The following is a 26779-nucleotide window of genomic DNA, read 5'->3' as shown; positions in this document are numbered from 1 at the left end:
AGCAGGTGTGCCGAAATGAGACCACTCACCTTGGGATGCCTCACGGCTGGGTGACTGGGCCTAAGGGTGATGGGAAAGACCACTCATTTTGGGATGTCTCATGGCTGGGTGAGTTGGCCTACCGAAGGGGGTAGCAAGCGGAGACGGCTCTTGCAGCCCAGCCCCCGCCGCTTGGCAGGGCACAACAAGAGTCGTACAAGGTAGCGAGTTGGGGCCTAACTCCGGGACAGAAGCTACACTCCCCTGTACAAAGAGAGGGCAAACCCAACCGAACAAAGAAACGTCCCAGAAGGGCCAAGAGACAATACAAGCCTACACATATGCTATACAAGGAACTGTCAGTACAATTTACAGGGACAAATGATTTATGGCAAATGTGATGTATAATGATATGCATAAGACGGTGGCGCAAATATGACCTTTCACCAATGATGACTGACGGCATGGGATACCAAGTACGCAAATATATGTATGTATTCCTAATAAAACTGCAGCCAGCAAACGACCACCACAAGATAAGTGTGCACGTTGGCTTATTTATAATAAGGAATACAATGTGGGAGGATTGCATGTATGTGGGAGTGGGCAGAGTGCGGGATTATATTCATCACCGCCTCGCCCCCCCCCCCTCTCCTGTTCACTCTCCCTCGGATCCACGTGTGACTGGCTCCTTCGTTTGAGTTTTTTATTTTCATCATGTATCCTGTAGTTTTGTAATGGGATTTATTGGACCAAGTACCAGTGTGCGGTGTGGGAAGCCATGACTTGAGCGGCTGCGGAACAGGGAAATGTGACAGGACTAGTTTTTGCACAGTGGATTAACAGCACTTCATATACCCTTACCATTACCACCCCTCCGCCCACAACTTATTTTATGCAGGGCAGCTGAACCATCACCAGGAAGAGCCTGTTAGATACACCTCAGACAACCCCTATCAGTAGACTGGCAGTAACTGCCCTCTCTTTAACTCCCCTCCCCCAATTGCCCCGCACATCCCATTTTTCCTCTTTCCAAATTTTGGAAAACAGAAAGCATGTATTCGCGTTTCACTTGCCTTACTCAAACGCTCAAACAACTGGCAGGACTCGTCCAAGGGACTTGAGACAGTGTCCTATGATATTCCACCAATCCCCTCCCTGTGAGGGCAGGTAAGAGAGCACATATGCAGAATAAAGGATTTAAGAGTGAAAAGAAACCTCTTCTATTGGAATCCAAATGGATGGCGTTTTGTAGCAGGTTATTGACGGAACAGCTCACAGTATAAAGGTGAGATCCCAGATTAGATGCAGAGATTACCAGGAGGCCCTCCCCGAATTCGAGAGCATTGGAGGCAGCTGCCTGTACAGCAAGGCGAAATCCCCAGATGCCAATTGAGTCTGCCAAAGTCACAGCCCAACAGATACGAAACATGAAGAGGAAAGGTGAAAATTAACAAAGGTGCAGAAACGCTAATGGTGAACAAACTGAGCGGTGAAGGAACCCTACAGCACAGCAAGTCATACCGACTGCTTCCCATTGCTGCTAATTAAAGTCAACAGGACGAACCCGCTCTGACCCACTGACCTACAGGACACATCTGATTGGTTCTTTGCCTCAGATTATACTCCATCTGAGCTCCACCTTCTACAGTCCCGTCCTATATTTCTCCTAACCTTGCCCAGATCTTGCTGTATTCCTTATAATGAGTGATTTATTTTTATGTGATAATCTCCAAGTAGGTCTTTCTCTTCCTACTGAACTGGCTAGCGAGAGCACTGTGAAAATCATCTCCAGACACCAGCCTTACATTGGATCTAACCCTACAATTATTTTCGCCCTATTATTGCATAGGGAATAAGGAGACGAGACGAGGGGTGGGGATAAGGAGAGTGTGGCGTTTTACTCTACACTGCCTAAACAGCCACACTAACTCTGTCCCACACAAGAATGAAGCTCCTCTGGAGCCACCTTCCCTGTTGTGGACAGGTTTTAAATGAAGCTGAGCTGTGCATCATTCATCCCTCAGCTTGAAACCTAGTCTGTGCAAGGCTTTCCAACTCATGCTGGTCACTCTGTGAATGTGATTCTTCACCAGGTGGCCTTCTGATGAGTGATTTAACAGTTTGTGAAATCGTGGCACCGTGTTAATGGCAGGCCAGACACACACACATGCAGGTGCACAACAAAATATTACATACTCCAAAATCAACACAAATACATGTGCACATACGCAAAACAATGCACATAAAATTGCACACTATGATATGCTTATTCACATTCATACAAACCACACAAATACATATACATATACACCTGATATCTATATACCCTTTACCCCTCCTTTCTCGTGCCCACCCCCTCTGGTCTTCTAGCCCCTCTAAAGTGGCCCCTCCTCTCAGTGAGAATCATCTAATGTCTGTAAATAGTCGTCTTTTCTTTAATGCCTTTGCCGCGGGGCAAATTCCGCCGCGGTGCGAGAGGGGGTGGGGTTGGGCGTGGCTCTCGGGTACTCAGGACGGCTCCCCCCCCGTCATGAGTCACAGTAGGCGTGTGCTCATGACGGCCGGGTGCTGTCCGAACTCCGCCCACTGATTAATTCTCTCGCACAGGCGGGGAATTAATACCGCTTGGGCGGAGCGGCAACGTTCGGCCGGCTCCCGGCCGGCATGAGCACACGCCTACGGTGACTCATGACGGCCAGAAGCCGTCCTGAGCACGGAAAGAGTTCAAAACTGGCCTTCCTTCTTGGTTTGTCAATGGCTCTGGCATAGTTTTCAAGAAAAACATTTTTACCCTTGTGGAGAGGTATGCATAAGCCTGTGGTGTGATAAGAATAACCCTGTGGGCCCCTTCCTTCAGTGGGACATGTTCTACATTTCATGGTTTCTACATAACTGTATAGGACACTGTTGTTACATGCTGCTCTGGCCACGGCTCTTAAAAGTGGGTTACCATTACCATATATAAACCTTTGATGCTTTTTATTTTTCAAAGACAGAATCCGTATCTATGCGTGGAGATATCCTATCATTTCTGAAGTCAGAGAAAATGCCCATGATGTAGGTCTAGAATTGCATATAAGTAACTTTTCCTCGTGCATGTTCAAAATATCCTTACTTTTTACATGGAGATCAGATTACATTAAAGATCTGTTAAATTAAATTAGCATCACTATTAAATTGTTTTCGATGGATGCATAAAACCCACTAAGATTTGGTTTCATCGTTTACCCATGCTATAATAATTTAATGGAAATGCGATTTGGCAAGATTGTACATTTTAGGTGAACAAATCACTTATTACAAACACTATTTTAGACACATTTTTTATCCTAGTTCATAGCACTTAAAGAATGTATTGCGTAGACTGCCAACATAAATCTAAATAACTTCCAAATTGAGTGCCTGGTGAGCTTAATATTTCTCTTGTGCCATAATTCATGGGCTTGGCATGTTTTGTGTTACAGCTCTCATTCTTAAAATACTATCCATGATTTACAAGATGGTGCAGAAAAATACCTACGCAACTAAGAGGTAATTGTTTTCTAATCATTACTATTTCGGAATGTTAATTAATTTATTTACGTTATTGGATGCTGAATGTGTTAACACTGTATATCTCTGCCGTTTTATCGCACATCATGACTCGCACGCAACTCCTTGTCAGCAACGTTTTTATTTTTTATTTTTTATTTGATTTGCTGGAGTGGGGCTCAACGTTTTTTCAATCGTATTGAAACTTGTGAGTCAGCCCTGACTCAAAAGTTTCTTGACAAGGGAAATAAATCCCAGCCATGGTTTGGGTGGTGCACAGTCAGTGGTGCCTGACGAAGTAGCGTTCTGAGAAGCACCCAGAGGCATGGAATACATACCTCGAAACCCAAAAAAGGTTCTAAGCACGTTAATTACAATTTTCACGAAAAGCTGGTGGATCACACCAGCTGTCATTTTAGGTGGACAAATCTCCCAGCAGTCATTTTAGGTGAAGGAAAAAGCCACAATTTTGTGCTGAAAACCCATGAGTTTGCAGCCACATTTTAAAGAAAGGATATGGAAAATTAAAGAAAAATATGGGAAAATTATTTTTCACCAAAAACAAAAAAAAGTATAACACATGCTGCTTTTAGCATGTGCAGTAGGATTTGGCCACCAGTGATACTTTAGTTGGAGGACCTGGCTGCAGGCCAGGGCCTGCGTCTAAACCAGATACACAGGGCTGAAGATTGTTCGCAGTGGGGATGAGCTGTCTGCAGCGGGTCTGCAGTAGGGCTGAAGTAGAGTTTGGAGCAGGGCCTGTCCGCAGGTCAACCTACACTACACACAATGTGTATATATATATATATATATTTATTGAATCCATCATGAGTAACGGGCAACTATCAGTACAATGGTGAAGAATGATACATTCGCTCCAGTGAGCAAGCTTAATATATTACCATCAATTGTGCTTATCAGTAGTTTATTTTACATTGACTTCTCTTCAGCTGTTCCCTAGGTCAGTTTGATATTTTTTCCGGTAAAAGAAAAGATTTTATTTTAAAAAGCTAGAAATCAAAGAATTCTCAAAAATTTGCAAGCTGCTCTTATCAGAAAAAGACAGTTACCATATTTTGTAAGTGCACAAATCTTCTATTTTCAACTCTCTGGGTTCCTTCGTGTCTAGTTCCATTTAGACTCTAGCCTTCTAAATGCTAATTATCTAGTTTCCCTCTTCCTAGGGTTATATACACTGTCAATACTAGACTATTGGGGAGGTCTTCCTTCCCTTCATGCCATTTCGCAAAGCTGCATGATTTCTTATTGCCCATATATGTTGTAAAATTATTTTGTGAGCATGCAAAATAGTTCTGTATAGATAGTTCTTTCAGCATGATCACATCAGCATATGTACAACATGATATGTTTTACATGTTAGAATTTTATTTTTCTTCTTTAGGAATGTTCGAGAAAAGCGTAAAATATTCTTTGCAGTCTACACTATGTTTATAAGCTTTACAGCTTTTGCAGCACTTGAAACCATACATCCCTTTAGCCATTTAGGCCTCTTTGTTGCAAGATCACTATATACCTCTGTCTTTTACCAATAGTACTTTACAATTTTTATGGCTGGTCTTCTAGGTATCAATTGTCCTATCACTGGCTGTAATATTATCACCTTTCTGTGCCTATCCATGATTATTCTTACTTTGTGATGTTGAGTACTACAGGTTGTAATTAGACTGATTCCTATTTCTTAGTCTCTTTCCTCCCTCGTAATAACTCCTCCCTGTTCCCTCGTTTAGCCTTTCCTACATCTGTCTTTAAAATACATTGTCTTTAGCCTCTAGCCTGCCTTCTTTGAATCTTTTTACCACGATTCTTTATAAAAAAACAAATCCTCATTACTGCAAATTTTGTGAGCTCTTAGGATCCCATTGTATGTTTTCTTTACAAAAAACGGAGTGAAAGCTATTAGCTTGCTGTTTGCTGATCTATCTTCACTGATAAAACAAAGGTTAAAGTGATGTTATAGTTAGGTGAAAATGTCATTACTAAGCTAACTAGAACTTGTGCCCCCCACCATGCCCCACCATGCCTAGTGTTGTCATCAGTTATGTCATTTGAAATGTTATCATCATGTCATCTAAGATTTCATTGAGCATGTAATCGGTGATGCTGTCAGTGAGTTCATATGAAGAGGATGGTGGGGCACAAGTTTCAGTTATCTCAGGGTTTTTCTGGGATTTGTTAATGTAAAGTAAGATCTAATTACCATACCCAATCCTCGGTGGGTGGCCAACCCCCCTGCCTGCATGTGGTGTTGGGTGCAGAGCCTGGCCTGTGCCTAAGCCCTGCCCCCACCCATCCACGGGCGGCCAATTCACTCCTGCACATGGTGTTGGGTTGGGTGCAGGGCTCTGCTGTGGCCAAGCCCTGTGACCAAACCCTCCCAGGCAGCCAACCCCCATGAACTCCCACTTCACATTTTTCAATTCATTTTCCCTGTGCCTCGGTACTGCTGCAAGATATTTGTCACCCCTATAAAAAAAGAAAATCACCCCCGCCACGACAAAGGTCAGGTACCCTGCCCTACCACCCTATATGCTATTTTATAAATATTTTCAGGACACGAGGGCCGAGCCCCCATGTTCAGTAATGGCAGGCGCAACATTTCTTCTGATGTTGTGGTCCACCTATCAGAGAGCTCACTCCCGCAGGGCATTCTTGCTCCAAAGAAAACTAAATGACCGACGAGAGAAAGAGTTTGCTCAGCCAGTCACGCTTTATTTATATTTTAAACTGGTCCTGTAGGACGCCGAGGAATTAACCATCCAGATATCTCCATTTTTTAACCTTCATTTTTCAAAAACAAGTGAACGGATTAACACCAAAGCACGCTTTCTGAATGAAGATCTAGCTATCAGCGAAACTTGGCATAATTCTGTTCAACCGTTTTGGCTGTAGCACTAGCTAAAATTCCCTATGGAAACTGCACAGGGCAAAGGTGCCTTGGGACCCTCCACCATCTCCCCTTTGTCTAGGCTCTTGCTTCACAGATCATCCCGAAACCGAAGGAGCTGAGGTGGGGAAACTTTTTTTATGAAAGTTTCTTGAAGGCCAAAGTTATTAGCTAAACAAAAAATGCTGTTCCAGTGGAACTCTGATTGATTATGATCTCAAATATGACATTACTCATGAAGCTCAATGACATCATTGATGACATATCAAATCTTTTTCATTGAATTTCTAAGTTTTTATTTAACGTAAAGTAAAATATTATTATCAGAGCTACTTCTAAACCCACTTTAACCTTTGTTTTCTCAGTGAATTTGTGAGGTTTTTTTTACGTATAGTAAGATATTATAACCCTACCTGACCATAACGTACACTTAGGGGCCCATTAGGATGGCGGGTGGATTGCACCTGCCAGGCTGGCGGACCTAAATTCCCCCCGCCATATTAGGATGGCGGGGGGGACGGCGGCGGATGGAAAGACCGTCCGGCGCTTTTCCACCGGAAAAGGTTTAATATGGTGGCGGTGTCTAATAGACACCGCCAGCCATATTATGATGGGCTGCTTTAGATGCCTTTCCGTGACGGCGATACCGCCATGGAGAGGCATGCGGTCTTCACTCTGGGGGGCCCCTGTGGGCCCCCAGAGTGAAGGAGAGGTGGGGGGTGCACATGGGGGGGGGTACCTGTGGTACCCCACTGCATTTGCATAGACAAAGACAAAATACAGGATGTGCCCGCCACTGTGGCGGGCACATCCTAATACCCCCCACAGGACTCCCGCCCTTATGGCGGGCAGTCCAAATCCCCGGTAGGATGACGGGCGGACAGAGTCCACCCGTCATCCTAATGGGGGCCATAATCTTTAGTTTTTTATATTGAATTTGTAGGGTTTTTTGACATAAAGTATGATCTTATTACCATACCTAATGATAATGTCACTGGCCTGTGGTGGACAATCCCTGCACCCAATCTCAAGGGGATGCAGACAGAACCCCCCCCCACCTTATCCCCAACACACACACCCTCCTGCACAGTCAGCCAATGAGAAAGCTTATCACAATACAAAGGGGTATTTTAAATAATGCAAGGATTTTTCTAGGGGTCACCACATCAATTTATAAAAGGGAGACCTACTCGCTTTTTCGAGAGGTGGCCACATAAATATACAAGACAAGCCTCCAGCCTTTTTCAATGGGTCACCACATCAATATATGAAGGCAAGCCTGTTGGCTTTGTCAAGGGATGACCACATTAATGTACAAGGCAAGCCTTATGGCTTTGCCACAGGGGTCACCATATCATTATGTGAAGGCAAACCAATTGGCTTTTTGAATGGGTTACCACATGAATATACAGGACAACCCTATTAGCTTTGACAATGGATTCCCACTTTATTGTATAATGACAGACCAATTGGGTTTCTCAACGGGTGACCAAATCATTTACAAGACAAATCTACTGGCTTTATCTAAGAATGACGACATCAATGCACAAGTCAAGCCTATTGGCTTTGTCAAAGGGTGACCACATCATTATACATGACAAGCCTATTGCCTTTGTCAAGAGGTCACATCATCAGTATATGAAAGCAAACCTATTGGCTTTGTCAACAATAGTAAATACTGTTAAGAGTATTTTATTTACGCTCCTCAGGCCACATAATGCAGCCATAAGACCACCTGCATGGTATCCCTTCAAATGTTAGCGAAACAGCAAAAACTCTAGCTCAGAGAATGCTTAGAAACACCTTAAACTTTTCCTGGGGGGACATTGTATACACAGCAAGAAACATGGTTACTTTTAATTAATGATTTCCAGGGAGCTGCTTTACTCCCTGCAGCCACCCAAAACACTTTTGTAGCATGTTGGTGTTTCCACTGCCCAGATAGGGGTACCATAAAGAAAGAAAAAATAAGCAAATAACCCCACAAAGGGCATTAGGAGGTGCTCCTGGCTGGGAGCAGTGACTTATAAAGGAACTTCTCTGGGCACTTATTTATTATGGCCTTATGACCCGCCATAGCGGCTATACCAGCCATTAAAGTCCTGCTCCAGCTCAGGCCTTTAACAAAGGAGCGGGACTTTAATGCCTGTACTAATTTTAGTACAGTGTTTAATGCAGCTACGGAGGGCTATAAAGCTATTAGAACATTCTGCCACTAGAGGGCAGAATGTTCTTCCAAATAAAACAAAGGAATCCTTTTGGTCTCTGTAAGGCCTTTGTTCACAGCAAAAGCTGGGAAGGATGACATTGGAATGTTGAAGCTCCATGCTTCTACCGGCCATTAGAAACCCAGAGCACTACATTGTTTTCAATGGAGCACCCAACATTTCAGTGACCTAATATTCTTTTTTTCACTCTTTTATTGTTGATTTGTGGGTGGCCGGTGCCACCCAGGATACCCACTATTTATTTAATTGTCAGAGGGTGGGGGGGGGGAACCCTGTTACCCCTATGAGTCAGGGGAACCCTAGATGCAGCCCCTGTCCTATGGGGCTGCGCAAGTGCATTTTTTTCTTCAGTTCTACATTGAAAGTAAATAAATAAAAGACCTTTATAATTATATTTAACATAAACATATTTTGACTGTTTTTTGTGTGCCTCAAATAAACTTTTTACATTTTCCTTATACTTTAGTATAGGGAGACTCCATAGTCAGGGCAGAGATCGCTGCATGGTACAGTACAGGGAAGATAAAAAAAATATTGAACTAGAAAACGTTATAATAAATATATTTATGACAAATATTATTGTAAATAAATTAAGATATTTATTTTAAGTGCAGAACAAAAAAAAAATGCTCCAGCACTGTTTTCGTAATTCCGAATTAACCCTTTCATTACTATAAATATATTTAAAAAAATTAAAATAATTCTTCTGAAGTTTAAATTAAACAATAAATTCTCACTTTGTAAATTATTAAGAGTAATGTTTAGAATTAATTAAAAGTAAATTAATTACATTTAAATAAAAATATTGTTACAATATTTTTTAATTCGAAAGTAATTAAAATATGTTATAACATAATTATATACTACTTTTATAGTTGTTATTTAACATTAAATTATATTTGTTTATATTGTTAACTATTTCAAATAATTTAATTTAACATTATTTCCTGTGGGATTTATTTGAAGCCCCTATCTCCATTACTTTCGATGTGAGGGTGTTGCATTACCACGGGATTGCCAAGTGTGGGGCTGAATTTACGTCATCCCTGAGCTGGAGTAACATACTGTTTTGGGTCCTTTTTTGGCTGTAGTAACTTTAGAAGTGCAGTTTGTGAATAGCAATGGGCTTACTCTTTGTGGGTGGGTGGGTGGGTAGGTGGATATCCCTTCCCAAATACCTCCCTGACCCTCCCTAAACCCCTCCCTCATCCTGAATTATCCCCACGCCATTAGTCGTAAGTATTTCCATTTTCCTCTGTTCCTCCCACATTCACTACTAAAACGTGAACTTAAGTGTCCGGAGATTCCACAGTCGGGGCAAAGATTTTAGGACAGAAAAATAGAGGCAGAGGTGGGAAATGCACATGTAGGTTTGTAAATCACGTTTTTAGTACTACACAATGTACTATAAAATTGCAGTTTCAGAATGAAATTATAACTTTTAATTGTGGATATAATGTGATGATCAAATGACATATCTTCACTATACTTGTAACATTAGTTTTAGCCCTCTTTATTTCATCTTTAGTGTGATTTCTGTATGGTACTTTCATTCCATCGTGATTAGAAATCAGTTTTTGTCATAAAGCAAAAAACATCTATGGTGCCCACAAACATTCTACATATCACCTGTTGCTACCTCTCCAGATGTACAGAACACCTAGAATAGGGTGCCTCGGTTTTTTCCAGTCCAATATACAGTGATGGCTGTGCAGTTTCTACAATGCATCTTGCTACTAACCTAAATATTTTGCATTTTGCCTTTTGCCTTTTACCTGGTCACCAAAATCATGCACGTCCACGTCAAAGCATCTGTTATTAAGGCTTCTGGCGTTTTAGTTTTGGGCTTCTCAAGTCTGTAGCAATGTTCAGAGGGTTTGAAAATCACACCTCTCATCTCTTTAGAAAGGGTGAGAGGCCTTTCTCTTTTAAGCTTTGATTTTCATTGCTTTTTTATTATTTTTTTATTATGTTTTACAAAACTGCAAACATATTTTTTCACAGCTCAGTCCTAATAACACAGGTAAAGATAAACAATGAAACCATACTTAGTTCACTTCAGCCCTCTCCTCAGTTCCCCAAGCCAGTAGTACACTGACTAATGGTCCCACCAAGCACACTATATTTTATGGTACTTGCTCAGACAACCACACGCAGCATAAACAGTTTTTTCAGCTGTTGCAAACATGTCCATTCCTTTGCAGTAGGTGGAGTGGAAGCCATCTAGTGCCATGCAACATCTTGTTTTGCTACCATCAACACGACAGCCACCAGTCGGCGGCCCCATTTGGAGTCATCTCCTTCTTCGTTAATGCCCAGAATAGTATGCGTAGGATATGGTGTAAGCATGTATTTCCCACAATTTCACCCAGAGCTTTGTGTATGTTAGTCCAATATTGGGTGATGACCGGGCACTCCCATATCCTATGAAAAATGTGGCCTGGTATGCCTTGCTTCTGGGACAGTTATGATCCTTCCATCTATCCATGTGCCAAAGTCTGACTGGGTCATAGTAAAACTGGGTGAAATATATAAACTGAATCAATCGTAGTTTAGCAGATATAGTCAGGCATCTAGCTGCCATTTAGGCTTTCTGCTACTCTTCCTCGTCAAGTGGGTCTATGTTGTTCTACCTTCTAGCCTGCAGGGGTAAAAAGGGTTCTGTGGAATTCACCATCAGAAATCTAAGTATGCATGAGATCCCCTTCTCAGTTAACTGCTCCAATCACCACCTTAGGATCATTTGGGTTAAATTTGGGGCCCTCTTCCTGGATATACCTACGAAATTGGGATCTGTGTAGAGTAAACTCAACTGCAAAATGGTTGAAGGATTTAATATGTCCTCCAGACCATACATCACCAATCATAGAGATGGCAATATTATCGAAGGCTTTAAAGCCCTTCAGACCCGACAACTGAGCATTCCAAGAGTCCTGCAAGTAGCAGTTTCCTTGGTAATATGTTCGAGCCATTTGATATGTTTGAGAGCATGGTGCCTATATATTAATGGTGCCCAGGTCAGTTCCAGTATCCCAGTAGAGACCAACGACCCACATAGTATTACTTCCAAATCACATGCCTCTAAGTAGTTCCTCTCTAATTTATAAGCTGGGTCTCATGTTCTCTGAAAAGCCAATCATTGACTATATAGCTATAAATCCTAGTAATAAAGGCGGATTTCGAGAATCCTCAGTCCACTGTCATGTTGGGCCTGTATACATTTAGCCAAAGACACTTGCAGTTGTAGGCCAGCCCCTATAAACGTACTTACTAAAGCGTTACTCTTTGTGAATAGGTACATGGGTATTAAATGATTGACCTTTGCGGACACCTTGCCAAGCATTCGTGTCAACAAATAACTATTTCATTGTTAATGCATTTCTAAAATATTGCTCCCATTATTTGAAATTGTCGTAATATTAAAGACTGTCATATAATGTTTTATTCATCACGGACTGTCTAAACTACATTGTATTTAGGCTATAGGTCGAAGTGGTATTTATAAATAAACGTGAATGCATAGATTCATTACTTGAACTGGCAGATTTACAGACTTTGAGATTTTGGTGTATAATCAGAACTGTTGTCTTTTCGTGGTTTGAGTAGATAACTTGCAATAATGGATTTCAAATCTGCTGGAACAGAATGTAGCCGTCTCTTTAAAAAAATTCTGCATCAGAGTAAGATCTGGCAATTTTGCCAACTTGTTGAACTTTATTTTATGCCGTTATTGAAATTTGAATGGAAAGAATCAAGTACATTTTTGTCTCCCCATAGCCAGGCTAAAGTTTCCTATATTAGACTGAAGCTTGGCGAACCTGTGGATAAATCCTAACTGAAAGACTCAAGTCTTTTGAGAATTCTGAGGCAGACCTACCAAGATGAGACAAGTCCACTGCCAGTGCGATACAAACTTCAAATGCAATACAACTAGAAAACAATGAAACTACATTGAACTTCTATCATTAGTTAATACATTTTTATTCCAACAAAAGCCTGTACTTGAGAAAGTGTTGTAAGGAAGACACTCAATTATAACTAGTTTATGAGAGTTTATTCTTCTCAGACCAGACATATAGAGAGTCTCATCAGCCAGTCAGCAGAACTCCTACTGAAGTGGTCTCCCTTGGTGACAATGGATCTCCTAAAGTAACCATGATCTATAAAGCTATCAATCGTAACAGATGCCTTTTCTCCTTTAAAAATTCACAAAGTTGAAATAAACAAAGAATTTGAGAAAGAAAATATAACAGAACACTTGTTGGCCTAATTATACACAGAATATAGAATGGACCAACAGCAAAAATATAAAAACATAACAAGATGGTAAAGAATATGTATGTCAATGCAATATCATATCATGATGAAATGTTATCTTCCCTACTTCCACTCAATAATTATCACACATACTGGCAGATGCATAAAAAAATCGGTATTCGTAGTCGTTAATAGCGAAAAATAAGGAATCGCTAATAAGGACATGCAAACCGCGATGCATCAATAAAATCGCTAAATATTACCGAATCGGTAAAAATCGGTAAAATGTTGCGAGATGACAGCGAGATACCGATTCCGCAAATACCGAAATAGCAAATACCGAATCGGTATCAGCGAATTCGGTATTAGTGAAATCGGCAAAAAAACGCGGCGCTCCGGAAGCAGGGTGATGACGTCACAACCAGGAAGCAGCTCAGCCCATGCTTCACTCGGTGCCGTGAGGAGCTCGGAGGAGGATGCAGAGCACTGGAGCAGAGGAGCAATACACAGCCAGCAGTGACAAGGACCTGCACAGCAGTGCATCATGGAGAAAGAAGCACCCAAAGGAAAGGACAACACCAGGAAGAGAAAACGCAAGTTTTGAGACAAGGAACTTGAGATTCTGATAGAGGGTGTCAGCAGCAGGCATGAAAAACTGTTTTGCAGACTGCCCTTGAAGGTGCCAGAGGCGGAGAAGCACAGGATGTGGCTGCGCATCAAGGACAGTGTGAATGCTGTGGGAGTCGCACACCGCAGCATTGAGGACCTTAAAAAACGGTGGTACGACCTCCGCAAAAGGGCTAAGGAGAAGATCGCGGAAAGGGTGAAGGATGCGGCTGGCACAGGTGGTGGATCCTCAAATGTGACACCGAACACAGCCCTCGAGGACCTTGTGGAGTCAACCATCGAACCGTAAGCTGTTGTGGGGGTCACCCAACTGGACACCTCAGGTGCTGCGGAAGGCAGACAAGGTAAGATGCATGCCAGCGCAGATATGCAGCGTCTTGTCAACCACTGCCCATTTCCCCCAGCCAAACACAGTGCACAAGTAGCCGTGCCTAAAGCACAATCTCTCAACAGAGTGATGCTTCATGGGAGTTGTAGTCATAACATGAAAGGGTTCCTGTCTGACCCCTGAGGTGCATGACATGAAAACAGCAGTCAAGGTCCAAATATCAGTTCCCATATGTCCTTTATGTAGATGACTAAAGCATAAAATTACAATATCCACAAAATCATAACAATGCTCTGTTTCACACACAGATGCCTCCCCCATGGAATCAGATGACAGCGCCCGCCTAGTCATCTGTGAGACCCCAGTGGCGACTGATGCGGAGAACACGCTGGAACATGGAGGCAGTCCTTCCCCTTCGCGACCTCCGCAAACATCACCACCACCACCAGCACCGCGGACAAGAACACCACCACCAGCACCGCGGTCAAGAACACCACCACCACCGCGGACAGCAACACCAACACCACGACCGCGAACAGCAACACCAACACCACCACCGCGGACAGCAACACCAACACCACCTCCACCTCCACAAGTCCTGCCAACCACACATAGCCGCAGGGTAAATGTCCCCTCCCTGCAGGAGATGGAGACGGAGCTGAGGCCAGCAGCCACAAATGTACAGCAGCAGGCTGTCATCACCCCAACCACACGAACAGCAGCACGTCTGCGAGCTAGACAGCGGGCAGGATCCCTGGGTAGGGCTGCAGAGACAACAGCAGATCCTGCAGATGTGTATGGAGTCGAGGAGAGCCGGATGCTGCGTGTTCAGCGCCTGCAGGCAAAACACATGGGTGCAATGAAAATTTGCATGGCAAGGATGTCCTACAGATTTTCTGCAATGACTGACGCAGTGCGAGAGCTGACCACAGCCGTTGCAGAGGGCAACAATGACATTAAGGTATGCCTACAGGAACTAACACGCGCTGTTGTTGCAGGCTAACGGAGTGAGCGCAGGAGACATGAGCAGTACTTACTCAGTACCAATGCCACAATTAAGGCCATCAAGAAGCTGTGCAACAGCACAGCTGTGGTAGCCCGCAGATCGGTGTCCCTGCAGGTGGACATGGGCCATTATTGTGGGGATGTGGCAAGGACCCTCGAGAGAATGACCACTGCAGTGGAGCACCTGCAGTCTGGAACTGCCAGTATCAGCAGTGCGGGAGGGGATGAGGCGAGTGAGGCAGCCTCAAGTGTGAGCAGCGTCACCATGCCTGAGACTAGCGAGAGGAGGCGCAGCGCACGCAGTGCACCAGCCACTGTGAGTGATAACGGAGATGTTGAGGAGTCACGGGACAGGAGGCTGGGTGTCCGTGGCAAACGTAAATAGCCATGATGCAATGGCTCCCTGGCCATGGTGAGGTAACCATGGGCCAACTGTAGTGCCACATGCAGCACCTGTGTTGTCAATGGACATTTTTTCTTTAGTTTTGATTTACGCTGCGTCATGTTTCTGTTACATTAGTCAGGTGTTAATGGGCATTAAACCCTTGCAATGCATATCATCTTGTCATGGCTCTTTCTTACCTGTCTCAGAAGTGATGCAGTGTGATGTATGTCTGCCTCCTTTGCCCTTCTGCTGTGTTGGGCACATGTGCCTGTCGGTGTTGGGGGGTTGCTGTGCACGTAGCTCGTCCTCACCGTACACCTCTATGGGTATCCCCTTTCTTGTTGCGATGTTATGCAGGACGGCACAGGCAGCTATGATCTTGCAGCAGGTCACTGGGTCGTACTGCAATGCACCTCCTGTCTTGTGCAATATTCTGAAGCGACTCTTGAGGATGCCGAATGTGCGCTCTACAACATTCCTTGTGCTGATGTGTGCTCTGTTGTAGAGCTGCTCTTGTGGTGTTGCTGGGTTGAGGTAGGGAGTGAGTAGATACTCACGCAAGGCGTAAGCGCTGTCACCTGCAGGATGGGGAGAGGATAGTTAGCGGCATGAATGCTATGGTACATGTGGGGATGGATTAAATGGTGTTGCATCAATACGTGCCTAGTAGGTGTCCAACTCCAAATTCACCGTTGATCAGGTGCCTGTGGATGCCTCTGTGACGGAAGATGTATGCGTTGTGTGTGCTCCCTGGGAATTGGGCTACGAGGTCCGTAATGATGTGCTTGGCATTGCACACAACCTGCACATTAATGGAATGGTATGACTTCCGGTTGCGGTAGATGTATTCGGTGGCTGAGGGAGGACAGATGTGGACATGGGTGCAGTCGACACACCCTATCACATGGGGGAATTGTGCCACCTGGTAGAACTCACGCTTGGTGCGGTTCAACTGTTGGGGGATCGTGGGGAAGGTGATGTGGCGATGTATCGATGCTAGCATGGCGTCCAGGAACCTGTGGAAGAAGCGTGATAGTGCGCTTTGCGACACGCCTCCGGCTTCTTCTATTACCCCCTGGAAGCTTCCAGACGCCAGCAGGTGCAGGCTGCATAGGACCTGGACATGGGCTGGTATTGCGTGGGTCCTAAGGGTCTGGTGCTGGAGTTGTGGTTCCAGATCTGCTATTACATGCATTATCATGGCAGGGCTGAGTCTGTACTTATCGTACACCTGCTCCTCTGTTTGCCCGAGCAATGTGATGCGCACCTTAAAGGCCCTATCCTTGATCATTCTCCTTCGCTGGGCCAGGGCATTGATTCTTCTCCTCCGAGCAAGCACGTAGGGGGCAGCCATTTTGGTTGACTAACAGGGTTTCCAGGGTCATTTTTAAAGGGTTACTGATTGTCAGCACCTGTCAGGAAATTTTATTTTTTATTTTTTCTTCAATCGAATAACTTGACCTCCAGTTTGAGATTCCCCTTATTTTGCTCATGCTAAATAGCAATTTTTGAGGTTTTCGGTATTAGCGATTTTTGATGCATTCCGTTACGATTCTTTATTAGCGATTCGGTATTAGCTATGGTTTTCGTTATTACCGATTGGCTGGATAGCGATTCGGTAATTTACTGAGGGGATTTTTTTTGCGATTCTGTATTATTTACCGATTTGTGTTGAGGCATTGCATTTAGCGGTTTTGCGGTCGGTATCGGCCTGTTTTACCGAATCTCTATTTTACCGGGAGGTATTTTGCGATATGCATCTGCCAGATAGTCAGTAAGCTATATAGGAGCCCTCCTCACTGTTGGTCAGTTGAAACTCTTCCGGTCATTCTCATGACCGACACCTGGAATATAATCATGCCTAGTTTACTGCCCATCTCTTGCACCAATTTGTGTATCTCAAGGCTCAACCACTCTCTTCAAACACTCATCAGTCATTATCAAAACTCCTCCACAACTTCACTATACTCTCCATCACCTTGAATTTCATCCCTCAAACTTTGTCTTTGATACAAAGCCACTCTGCACCTGTTTCACCTCTGGCCATTTTGCAGTTTGATGTAGTCTCCGCTCACCTACACAACCTTAAAAAGTCCTTTAAATTTAGATAAGTCCACACCAAACAGTCCAGACTTCACTGTCACCCAATCTCCTACCTACACCCAACTTCTATCATTGTACACTTCTCCGGCCTCATCTGAATCCTCCTTTTCGGCAATTTCTTTCAACCATATTGGGGCCAACTTGGTGTGGCCTACCCGACCTCTCATCATAAAAAATTGTTGTCTGACCCATGGTCTTATTCAAACAACTGTGATGTGCCCCAAGAATTTCTATGGGCCTGATTCACAAAGGTAAAAGTACACTTTTGTTTAAGTTTACTACATTTCGGTATTCACAAAGGTAAACCTAGACCAAAAGTCTAACTTTACTACTTTTCGGTATTCACAAAGGTAAGTTATTACTAGTAAAGTTTGACTTTTGGTCTAAGTTTACCTTTGTGAATACCGAAAAGAAGTAAAGTTTGACTTTTGGTCTAAAGTGTTAGTTTACCTTTGTGAATCGGACACAGAAACTGTTCAATACACACTTCACCTTCATTTCAATGACACCTCTAATCATAGGACTCCCACTTTAAAACATGGCATTCAACTGGGAATCGGCTATTTGCAGTTCTACAATTTCTTCCACGGACTTCCATTAAAACTATTTAATATCTTTTGAAGTTAACTGTGTCCCACTGTCTGTAACTAGATATAATGGGACACCTTTTCTGGTAAAAACAATTTCTAAGCACTGCGATAGTGCTAGCCGTGGTTATCTCACTCATGAATTCGACTTCTAGCTATCCAGTATGCACATCTACCAGAATCAAAGCAAATCTCAAGCTATGCAGAAAAGCTTATATAGGGCCTATAAAGTTGCATACACCCTCTCCTCCAAGGTTGAACTGAATCTTGTGTGTGAAAATCAAAACCTATAATGTTATGAGGGAGGCCCCACGCACCAAAGGTACAGGTCTCTAAATAGACTGTAATATAAAATGGATATTCCCTTTGGTATGAAACTAATCAGATAGTCCTCTGCATTCAATTCCACACTTAATCACATTTCATGTATACAGCACAACCCCTGCTCCTAATTGTAGTGCCACAAACAATCAAATAATGTAAAAATATAGTATGTTTATTAAAAATAACATAGCCTTCTTTAGTGTTGGATATTTCACTGTCCACAGTCTTTCTTGTAGCTTCTAGGCAGCACGTGACGGAATTAAGTACAGCTATCACTTTTATCCATAGATTGCATACTCTCTCTAGTGAGGTATGCTGGGGGCTGTAGTCCGATTCTTGCCCTTCAGTGAGGTCCGTTATTTGACCCCATGAGGAAGAAGCAGGAGCTTTGAAACGCGTCGGGGGAGATCAAAAGAAACCGGACACATTGTGCAACCTCTGAAAATAAATGGTTTGTTAACCTGCACCAGTGGAGTGGTGTCCTTATGTTCAGAGGTACCTTGGCATGATATATATATATATATATATATATATATATATATATATATATATATATAGAGAGAGAGAGAGAGAGAGAGAGAGAGAGAGAGAGAGAGAGAGAGAGAGGGAGAGAGATACACAGGCACACACACACACACACACACACACACACATATATATATATATATATATATATATATATATATATATATATATATATATATATATTTAAATGATGTGAAATATAGGGCAAACCTGCATTTCCACAATCCTGAAATCAGCACAGTATGTCATATGGTGCTTTCTCCTGACTTTCTGTTGCATTGCTGTGGTAGATGCACAGTTTCTTCATTTTATTTTCACACACATGGCCTCTCCAACATCCCCAGTAGTCAAGCTGAAGCTAACACACGTTGCCAAACTGTTGTTATGAAGACGCTCACGTATCAACAGGTAATGTGAGATTATTCTTCTCACACCAGACTTACAGGGAGTCTCCTCAGCCAGCCAACCATTCTCCAACTGAAGTGGTCCCCCTTGGCGACAATGGATCTCATGCAGTAATCATGTTCCGTAACGCTGTAAACTATAGCCGAAACATTAGACAAAACATTATTTTTAAAAGAACCACCAGGAAAAGGTGTCAGTATGAAGAAGTTCCCCGCTTGATATAAAGTCTTCCATGTCACTTGTCCAAGATGTTGACATTTTCCTGCTCACTGTTCATGAAAAGAGCCACATTTTATTGGTGATATAGATACTATTGAGATTCAAAGGAGAAATACCTCACAAGTTTGTAAATATCTCAGGCCCCTGTGTTCAACTTCATAGTTGGAACTAGCATAAACGACCAATAAAACACAAATAATTTGATTGAGAGTACAGAAAGCAATAGAAGCAGTGGAGAGTGGGCGAGGCTTCCACAGCATACTCTACTACTGCATGCCACGCAGAGCGAGCAGTGAATGCGCGCTGCCGCTAGGCTCGACCTAAGAATAAGTGTATCCTTCTGTAACGCAACTGGTGCTCATGTAGACCATCGGGTGCAGATTGTAAAAAAGGTGTCATTTGATCTTGTTGATAGTTAATTGGTGACGTTTTCAGAAGTCGTTTGCTCCTTGATGTACCCACCACCCAAAAAAAAAACATGAAATCGTTGCTCTTTTTTTATGAGAGATTTAAAGCAAGTAAATCATTATATACTTGTTTCCCAACAGAGACATATATTACACGGATGTGCAGTTATTTGGCACCCAAAGTGTTGTGGACAACATTGTCAATGACATTTCCTGCATGTTGAAAATACCTAGGAGAAGTCTACATGTTGTAAGTTGCTGCATTTTTGGGGGGTAGAATATCTGTGTTCGGCTATGTATCTAAATCTCCGAAGTGTTTGTTTCTGAAAATAAGAAAGCCTTTTTCATCTGAAGCAAAGCGGTGTAGATTATAATAAAAGTTAAGGCTATTTTTTATGTGTGTTGACATAGGGGGTTGTCATCTGCTTTCTTCCCCCTTGAGAGTTTTGTCCTGGTTAAAAAATACCTTTAACCTTGCAGATTTGCATACACCTCTGCATTACTTAACTTCATGTTTACTTCTGTTATGGTGGGAACAGCGGAGAAATACTGTCGCCCAGAATATTGCCAATAAAAAGATAAACGTCTCTTTCCATCTTCTATTAAACCTTAGATGTAAATGTTGTGCGGCTGAAATAAAAGCAAAAGGACGCTATAACCGCAAAAAAGACCGGACATTCTCCCACGACTGGTTTATACTCACATCTTTTATATTGTTTATGTTCTCAATGTTGTTTAGTCAATTAATTCCAGCAGTGTCCTCTTTCCTTTCTTGTTGGTATCTATGCTATGCAAGCTAAATTATTGTTGGCATCCTTGCAAGCTAAATTGAGCCGTATTCGTTTTTCAAAGTCTCCATTAATGAGCTTTGTTGGTACTGTTCAGCAAAGCAAACATTACTCATCAGCCCTTCCTTGCATTCAGTTTAGGTTCTTTGCAGCCCATTTGAGGCATTGGTGTTGCCTCCTACGGAAGTACATGTATACCCGAGTATCGGTACTTGTAGATTACAGGAACAAACACCCGTCTATTACAAGGTGGAAATGAAATGAGAATTAGGGAGTAAAATGCCGGAATCCATGATCCTGCACTGATTCCTGCGCCTTATTTCTCATTATCCAGCAGGTCAAATTTCAATTATTTTTAGCAGGTGAAATATATGGATGAAAAACTCGGGAGCTGTAGTGTACGCTTTTGGGTCCCGGTAACTCTCTCTCAGGACACTTTCAGATAATTCCTCTGGACCCACAGCCGAAGTGCATGGGGCATTGTATTACTGTTGCTCCATGCCCTAAGCTAGTACTACAGCGCTGAAACTGAGCACTAAGTACACCTTTTCAATGCTGGATTCTTAGGGTAGCAGACCAGTGGTCCAAGACTTCTAAAGGAGGTAATGTGTGGGGCGGAGACATAGGAAACAACAATGACCCAGTAGCGGAAAAAAAGACTGTCAAATCCAAAGCTTGCTCTTAGTACGAGTAGTACGAGAAAAGGATATAAACAGGGGCGCAAGGTTCTACAGAAAAAAGGCCCTATCTTTGCAAGACAAAATCACAAAGTGCAAACAAAGTGCCGTATCTATGCCCGTGGAAAGGGCCTCTAGGGCAGGGCACTCAATTTCAGTTCATTTAACAATTAAGCTCCAGTCTTATTTCTAGGCACTCGCGTCAACTTTGGCCCAAATCTGTTCTGGTTTACCTGCTTTTGTGAAGGAGGGACCAGGTGCGAGGTCTTCACCAAGGTGTCTTGTAGGTGGACAGGCTCTGCTTCTTTTCTGATGGTACTTGGGAAAGGTCCATAGGCGCAAACAGACCCAGTGGAAAACTCTCCCTCTCAAATGGTGAAGCCCACCCCTCACATTCTCTGTGAGCCTTCTGGGTACCACAGGTGGGCTTCTTCTCTAGGCAGTCTTTCTCCTGAAGGGATGCCCTGCACTCCCCTCTCTCAGGCCATGTAGGCTCTGTATCAAGGCTCCGTTCCACTGCTTTCCTCCAGTGATAGATGCAGGCTTTCAGGTAATATCTCCTCTTCCCTGAGATACTGGCTCTCAGAGACACTAGACCTGGATCACAAGAATCCCTAGAGACATTCTGCAGAGTGCCACCTCTTCGGGCTGTGAGAATTTCTGGAAGGAACACCTTTGGAAGGCTTCAATCCTTATAATCAGTTTCCAAACTAGTGTTATTGATTCCACTGACACATTTCTGGAACCAGGATGGAGTGGTTTTCTCATACAGTGTATTACTCTTCTTCAGAGTGTGGTCAGTCTTTAGTGACATCTATAGGAATTTTGGGTCTTGTGACTGCGATAGGCCAGTTTTTGCTGTGGCACTTCACAGGATCAACTAATGGCGGCTGATGCGCACTACAGATCAGCCTCCTGAAAGTCCCAGTGAATGTGTATACAGTTGCAACAATTAGAATTCCAGCTCAGGAGCACCAGGTGGGCCGATTTTGCTGCAACCTAATTAGTGCCTCTTCTGCAGCGAGCTACTGCTTAGTCACCGTGTTGGGCTGCTTGCTGAGCTGTCCCACTGGAGCAGACAAAATGGTGGCTGTCGCGCTCGTCTGGTCACCCTCACAGAGGCCTCTGTGAAAATCTATATATGCATAAAAGTCTAGGTTAGACAGGTTATGTTTAAGTTGTAAGGATTAGAGTAGTAATGTACCAGAGTTGTAGTATAGATTAGAAAATCATTGTTATCCCTTTGGCAGCCCTCAGATGACAAACTCATGAGAGTTAGGATGAGTAGTTTCTAATTATACCAAAAGGACGGCATCACTGAGTTACGGAGGCTGGTTTTCAATACTGAATCGATGGCGAGTATGGCGGCTACAGTGTTTATAAAGATTGTGCAACTATGAGTAGGGCTACTGTGACATTGTCAGTGTGGATGAGAGTGGAAAGGGGTGACATATAGTGGACTCGGGCTCGAACCAGTTGGGTTTAAGTAGAGGTTTAGGTTCAACCCACCGGGCGCCCTTGGAGGCCAAATATGCCATGTGGTAAGAAGCCCTGTCAGGGAACATGAAGCGACTGGCTTTCCTGGATAGTCTCAATGTTAGATCTGGGGGTCTCTAGTTGGCAATGGTATTCACCTTTGTCCAAATAGGGATCCTTGCTTCTAAATCAGGATAAGGGGATTACACTGCTAGATAAACCCTGCTCACCCCCTTGGTAGCTTGGCACGAGCAGACAGGCTTATCTCAGAGGCAGTGTGTTAAGCATTTGTGAATATACACAGTAATACAGTGAAAACACTACAGATGGACACAACACAGGTTTTATAAAAAATAAGTATTCTTTTTATAGACTTAACACAAGGCCACAAACGACAAAAATCCATAATACTGTACTTAAGATTGATTTAAAGATGGTATAAGTTACTTAGTTCAAGTTGGTGATAAATGCGACACATTCTCACAAAAGTACCTGGATGCGTAACGCAAAACAAACAAAAGGCTCGCAGAGGGAGATCTGTCAGTTCCCTGCTCTGGGGGAGATGATGTGTCGCACCTCAATGCTTTCGCAGAGTAGGGGATGCGTCGTGATTCTTACTAGTGCAAGAGTGATGCGTAGGTTTTCGGCCTGCGGCCCGGTTGCGATGCGCAAGATGGCGCCTTGATGCGATGCGACAATCCTGGTGCGATGCGAGAAGATGGCGCCCTTGATGCGACGACGATGCGTTCACGCACTAGCAGCCTTGCGACGACTCTGTACTTTGGAGCCGCGACACGCTTCTCCGGCGATGTGATGGCGACCCTCTCGATGGCGTCACGCTTCTCCGGTGATGCGACAGCAGGCAGCTTCGACGTAGACACGCTTCCTGGGAGATGCGGCGGCGGCACGCTTCTCCGTCGATGCGACGACTACAGTTGCGGTGGCGTCACGCTTCTTCTCGTTGCATCGCGCTTCCAGCTCCCAGCAACACGCAGGCTTCTGCAGATAGAATTCCCAGCAAGGAAATTCAGAGGGGAGCTGGAGGTGAAGTCTTTTGTCCCTGAGACTTCATCAGGAGGCAAGCACAAGTTCAAGCCCTTGGAGAAAGATTCTGTAAGATGATGAAAGTCCTTAAAAAGTTCCTTCTCCTTTCCTTGGCAATGAAGAAACCACTGCAGGCCAACCCAGGAAACAGCACACTGGCAGAGGGGCAGTCCAACACTCCTGCAGCTTCCTTGGTTCTTCTCCTTGGCAAAAGGTTCGTCTTGTTCCCAGAAGTGATCTAAAGTTCTTGGGTCTGAGTCCCAATGTTTATATTACTTTTCTCTTTGTTCTTTGAAGGCAGAGGGGCCTTTGCCCAGTCCAAACCAGTTCTGGAGCACTCTGTTTACATGACTTCTTCTTTCCTTTCACAGTGCAGGGCAGAAACATCAGACGCCCCACAGGAGGTGGGGCCAGCATTGTGGAGGGAAAGCACAGTCCTGGAGCACTTTGTTGACATGATTCCTTCTCTTCTTTTACAGTGCAGGGCAGAGACATCAGCCGCACCCCAGGGGGTGGAGCCAGCCTTGTGGAGGGAAGGCCCAGCCCTATTCAGGTCCCAGGTGCAACTCCTCCCTCCCATCCAGATGCAGATCTCCCTATTCACCACTGGGCTGACTAATTCTGTCTCCTGGAATCCCCCAGTTCTGTCACTCAAACTCCAGACAAGGAATACACAACCTAGCAGAGGCAGGCATGGATAGTTAGACAAGAAAATACCTACTTTCTAAAAGTGTTTTTTTCAAACACAAAATGTTAAAACCAACTTTACTAAAATATGTATTTGATCATTCTGAGTTCAGGCATACTAAATTCGAATTTCTACCATGTTCTCTGAGTCAGTTAGGATTATAAGATGTAATAATCTAACTGCCCATTCTGGCCTATGGAGAACAGGTAGCCTTGCAATAGTGAAAAACGAAAATGGCTGTAATTCACTTTTAGGACATGCTACACACACCAGGGCATGTCCTACCTTATACTTACAATGCACCCTACCCTTGGGCCTACCTTAGGGGTGTCCGAAATGAAGAAAAGGGAATGTTTAGGAACTGGCAAGTGGGTGCACTTGCCAAGTCGACATGGCAGTCACAGAGTGCACACAGGCCTTGCAATGGCAAGCCTGAGACACACTTTAAAAGCTGCTTCTGTGGGTGGCACAACCAGGGTGAATGTATGACATTGTTCTACATTCTGTCCATCAACTGTGTTGTTTGCAATTTTCACCCCGAGTGGGCTGGGTATGCTCAGACGTGAGTCCCAGGCTCTCCACACCACTGGAGTCAAGCTATCCAGGCTGAATGAAGGCTGATAGCCAGAAACCGGTCCTTGGATGCTTGATTCCGGTCTGGGAAAACATGGCTTGGTAGTTCGGACTGGACTGTTCCCATGAGGCACAGGGTCAGAGCTGATTTGCATATAGCCAGTGTCTAACCCAGGATGGTGTGGAGTGCAAAAAAATGATGGATTTAGGCCCAGATCCTTGTACTGGGGTGAATGTATGACATTGTTCTACATTCTGTCCATCAACTGTGTTTTTTGCAATTTTCACCCCGAGTGGGCTGGGTATGCTCAGACGTGAGTCCCAGGCTCTCCACACCACTGGAGTCAAGCTATCCAGGCTGAATGAAGGCTGATAGCCAGAAACCGGTCCTTGGATGCTTGATTCTGGTCTGGGAAAACATGGCTTGGTAGTTCGGACTGGACTGTTCCCATGAGGCACAGGGTCAGAGCTGATTTGCATATAGCCAGTGTCTAACCCAGGGTGGTGTGGAGTGCAAAAAAATGATGGATTTAGGCCCAGATCCTTGTACTGGGGTGAATGTATGACATTGTTCTACATTCTGTCCATCAACTGTGTTTTTTGCAAGCCCACCAGCAGCATTTGATTCACAAGCCCTGGGCACACTTGGTGCACTGTACTAGGGTCTGACAAGTAAATCAAATAACCCAATCATGGAATCACTAATTAGTACATCAATTTAACATAGGGAGCACTTGCACTGTGGCACTGAATAGCAGTGGCACAGTGCCCAAAGCATATTACCAGCAAAACATATCAAAAACAGAGGAGGCAATAAAAAAAATGGAAGGGAGACTCGCGCCGATGATGCCAGGTCTAATACTCAGTTTCAGTCTCGAAGTACGAGACAGAGCTACAGTTCTTGCTAGAAGGTTGCCAGTATCGAGCCAAAGGACTACCAGGCATCCCTTCCCCAAATCAGAGAACCTGGAACACTTAAGGAGACAGCCAGGTAGAATTGGAGGATGCCCAGTCAAGAGAGGCAAGTAAGTAGTGGCAGTAGTTGTTCACTGATGTATACAAAAAAGTGATGGTTGGAATGCTAGAATTATTCTCAGCCACTGCTAATTACTTGGGGGCTTATCTCAGTCCATCATTATTTTGCACACAATGCCATCTCCGTTTGGACCTAGCAAATCATCCTTGACCCTGCTCAAGTGGGAACAGGCGAGGCCGAAAGCAAAGCTATGCAAAACAAGCATTAGCATACCCAATAGGTCTCGCCCTTGGGACTTCATAAGTTTTTTAGCTAGAGCTATTGGCTTACTCAATGTATTTAAGCTATGGTGAAGAGCAGTGTGTGTGCTGGCAATTATGTCAGCCTTTTGAAATCAGAGACACAGAAAGAAATAATGTGTGTTTGTTGTTGATCGTGAGATATTGTAAGCAAGAGCGAGAATTAGATAGTGTGTGTTATATTGAGCGTGAATGTGGGAGATATTAATTGAAATAGAGGATGAGTGTGTGGGTAAATGTGGGATGAAAAAAAAAGAGAGAAGGTAGAAGAGTAGAGCCTGAGAGACAAAAAGAGTAGCTTACCGGAAAAATATAATTTGAAAATATCGTAATTAGAGGCCTATATAAAACAAGCATTGGCATAGCCAATAGGTCTCGCTTTTGGGACCTTATAAATATTTAGTCAAGGCAAGAGCTGCGTTTTAAATGTACGTTATTAT

The 26779-nt window shown here is 43.7% G+C and overlaps 1 protein-coding gene across 15 annotated transcripts in view; it reads left to right on the top strand.

The window, feature by feature from the left end:
• SPO11 (SPO11 initiator of meiotic double strand breaks) overlaps positions 1-26779 on the top strand; it is a 749185-nt gene that overhangs the window by 301334 nt on the left and 421072 nt on the right. For all 15 annotated transcript variants that reach the window (XM_078651981.1, XM_078651989.1, XM_078651977.1 and 12 more), the window contains 2 exons: positions 3447-3513; positions 19960-20068. In XM_078651981.1, the coding sequence (XP_078508107.1) occupies positions 3447-3513; positions 19960-20068 (176 nt within the window). The remainder of the gene's footprint in view (positions 1-3446; positions 3514-19959; positions 20069-26779) is intronic.

The sequence above is a fragment of the Lissotriton helveticus genome, chromosome 7 (genome assembly GCF_964261635.1).
Source record: "Lissotriton helveticus chromosome 7, aLisHel1.1, whole genome shotgun sequence".
Taxonomy (NCBI): domain Eukaryota; kingdom Metazoa; phylum Chordata; class Amphibia; order Caudata; family Salamandridae; genus Lissotriton; species Lissotriton helveticus.
The sequence above is the reverse complement of the archived record's forward strand: the minus strand, read 5'-3'. Positions and strand labels throughout refer to the sequence as shown.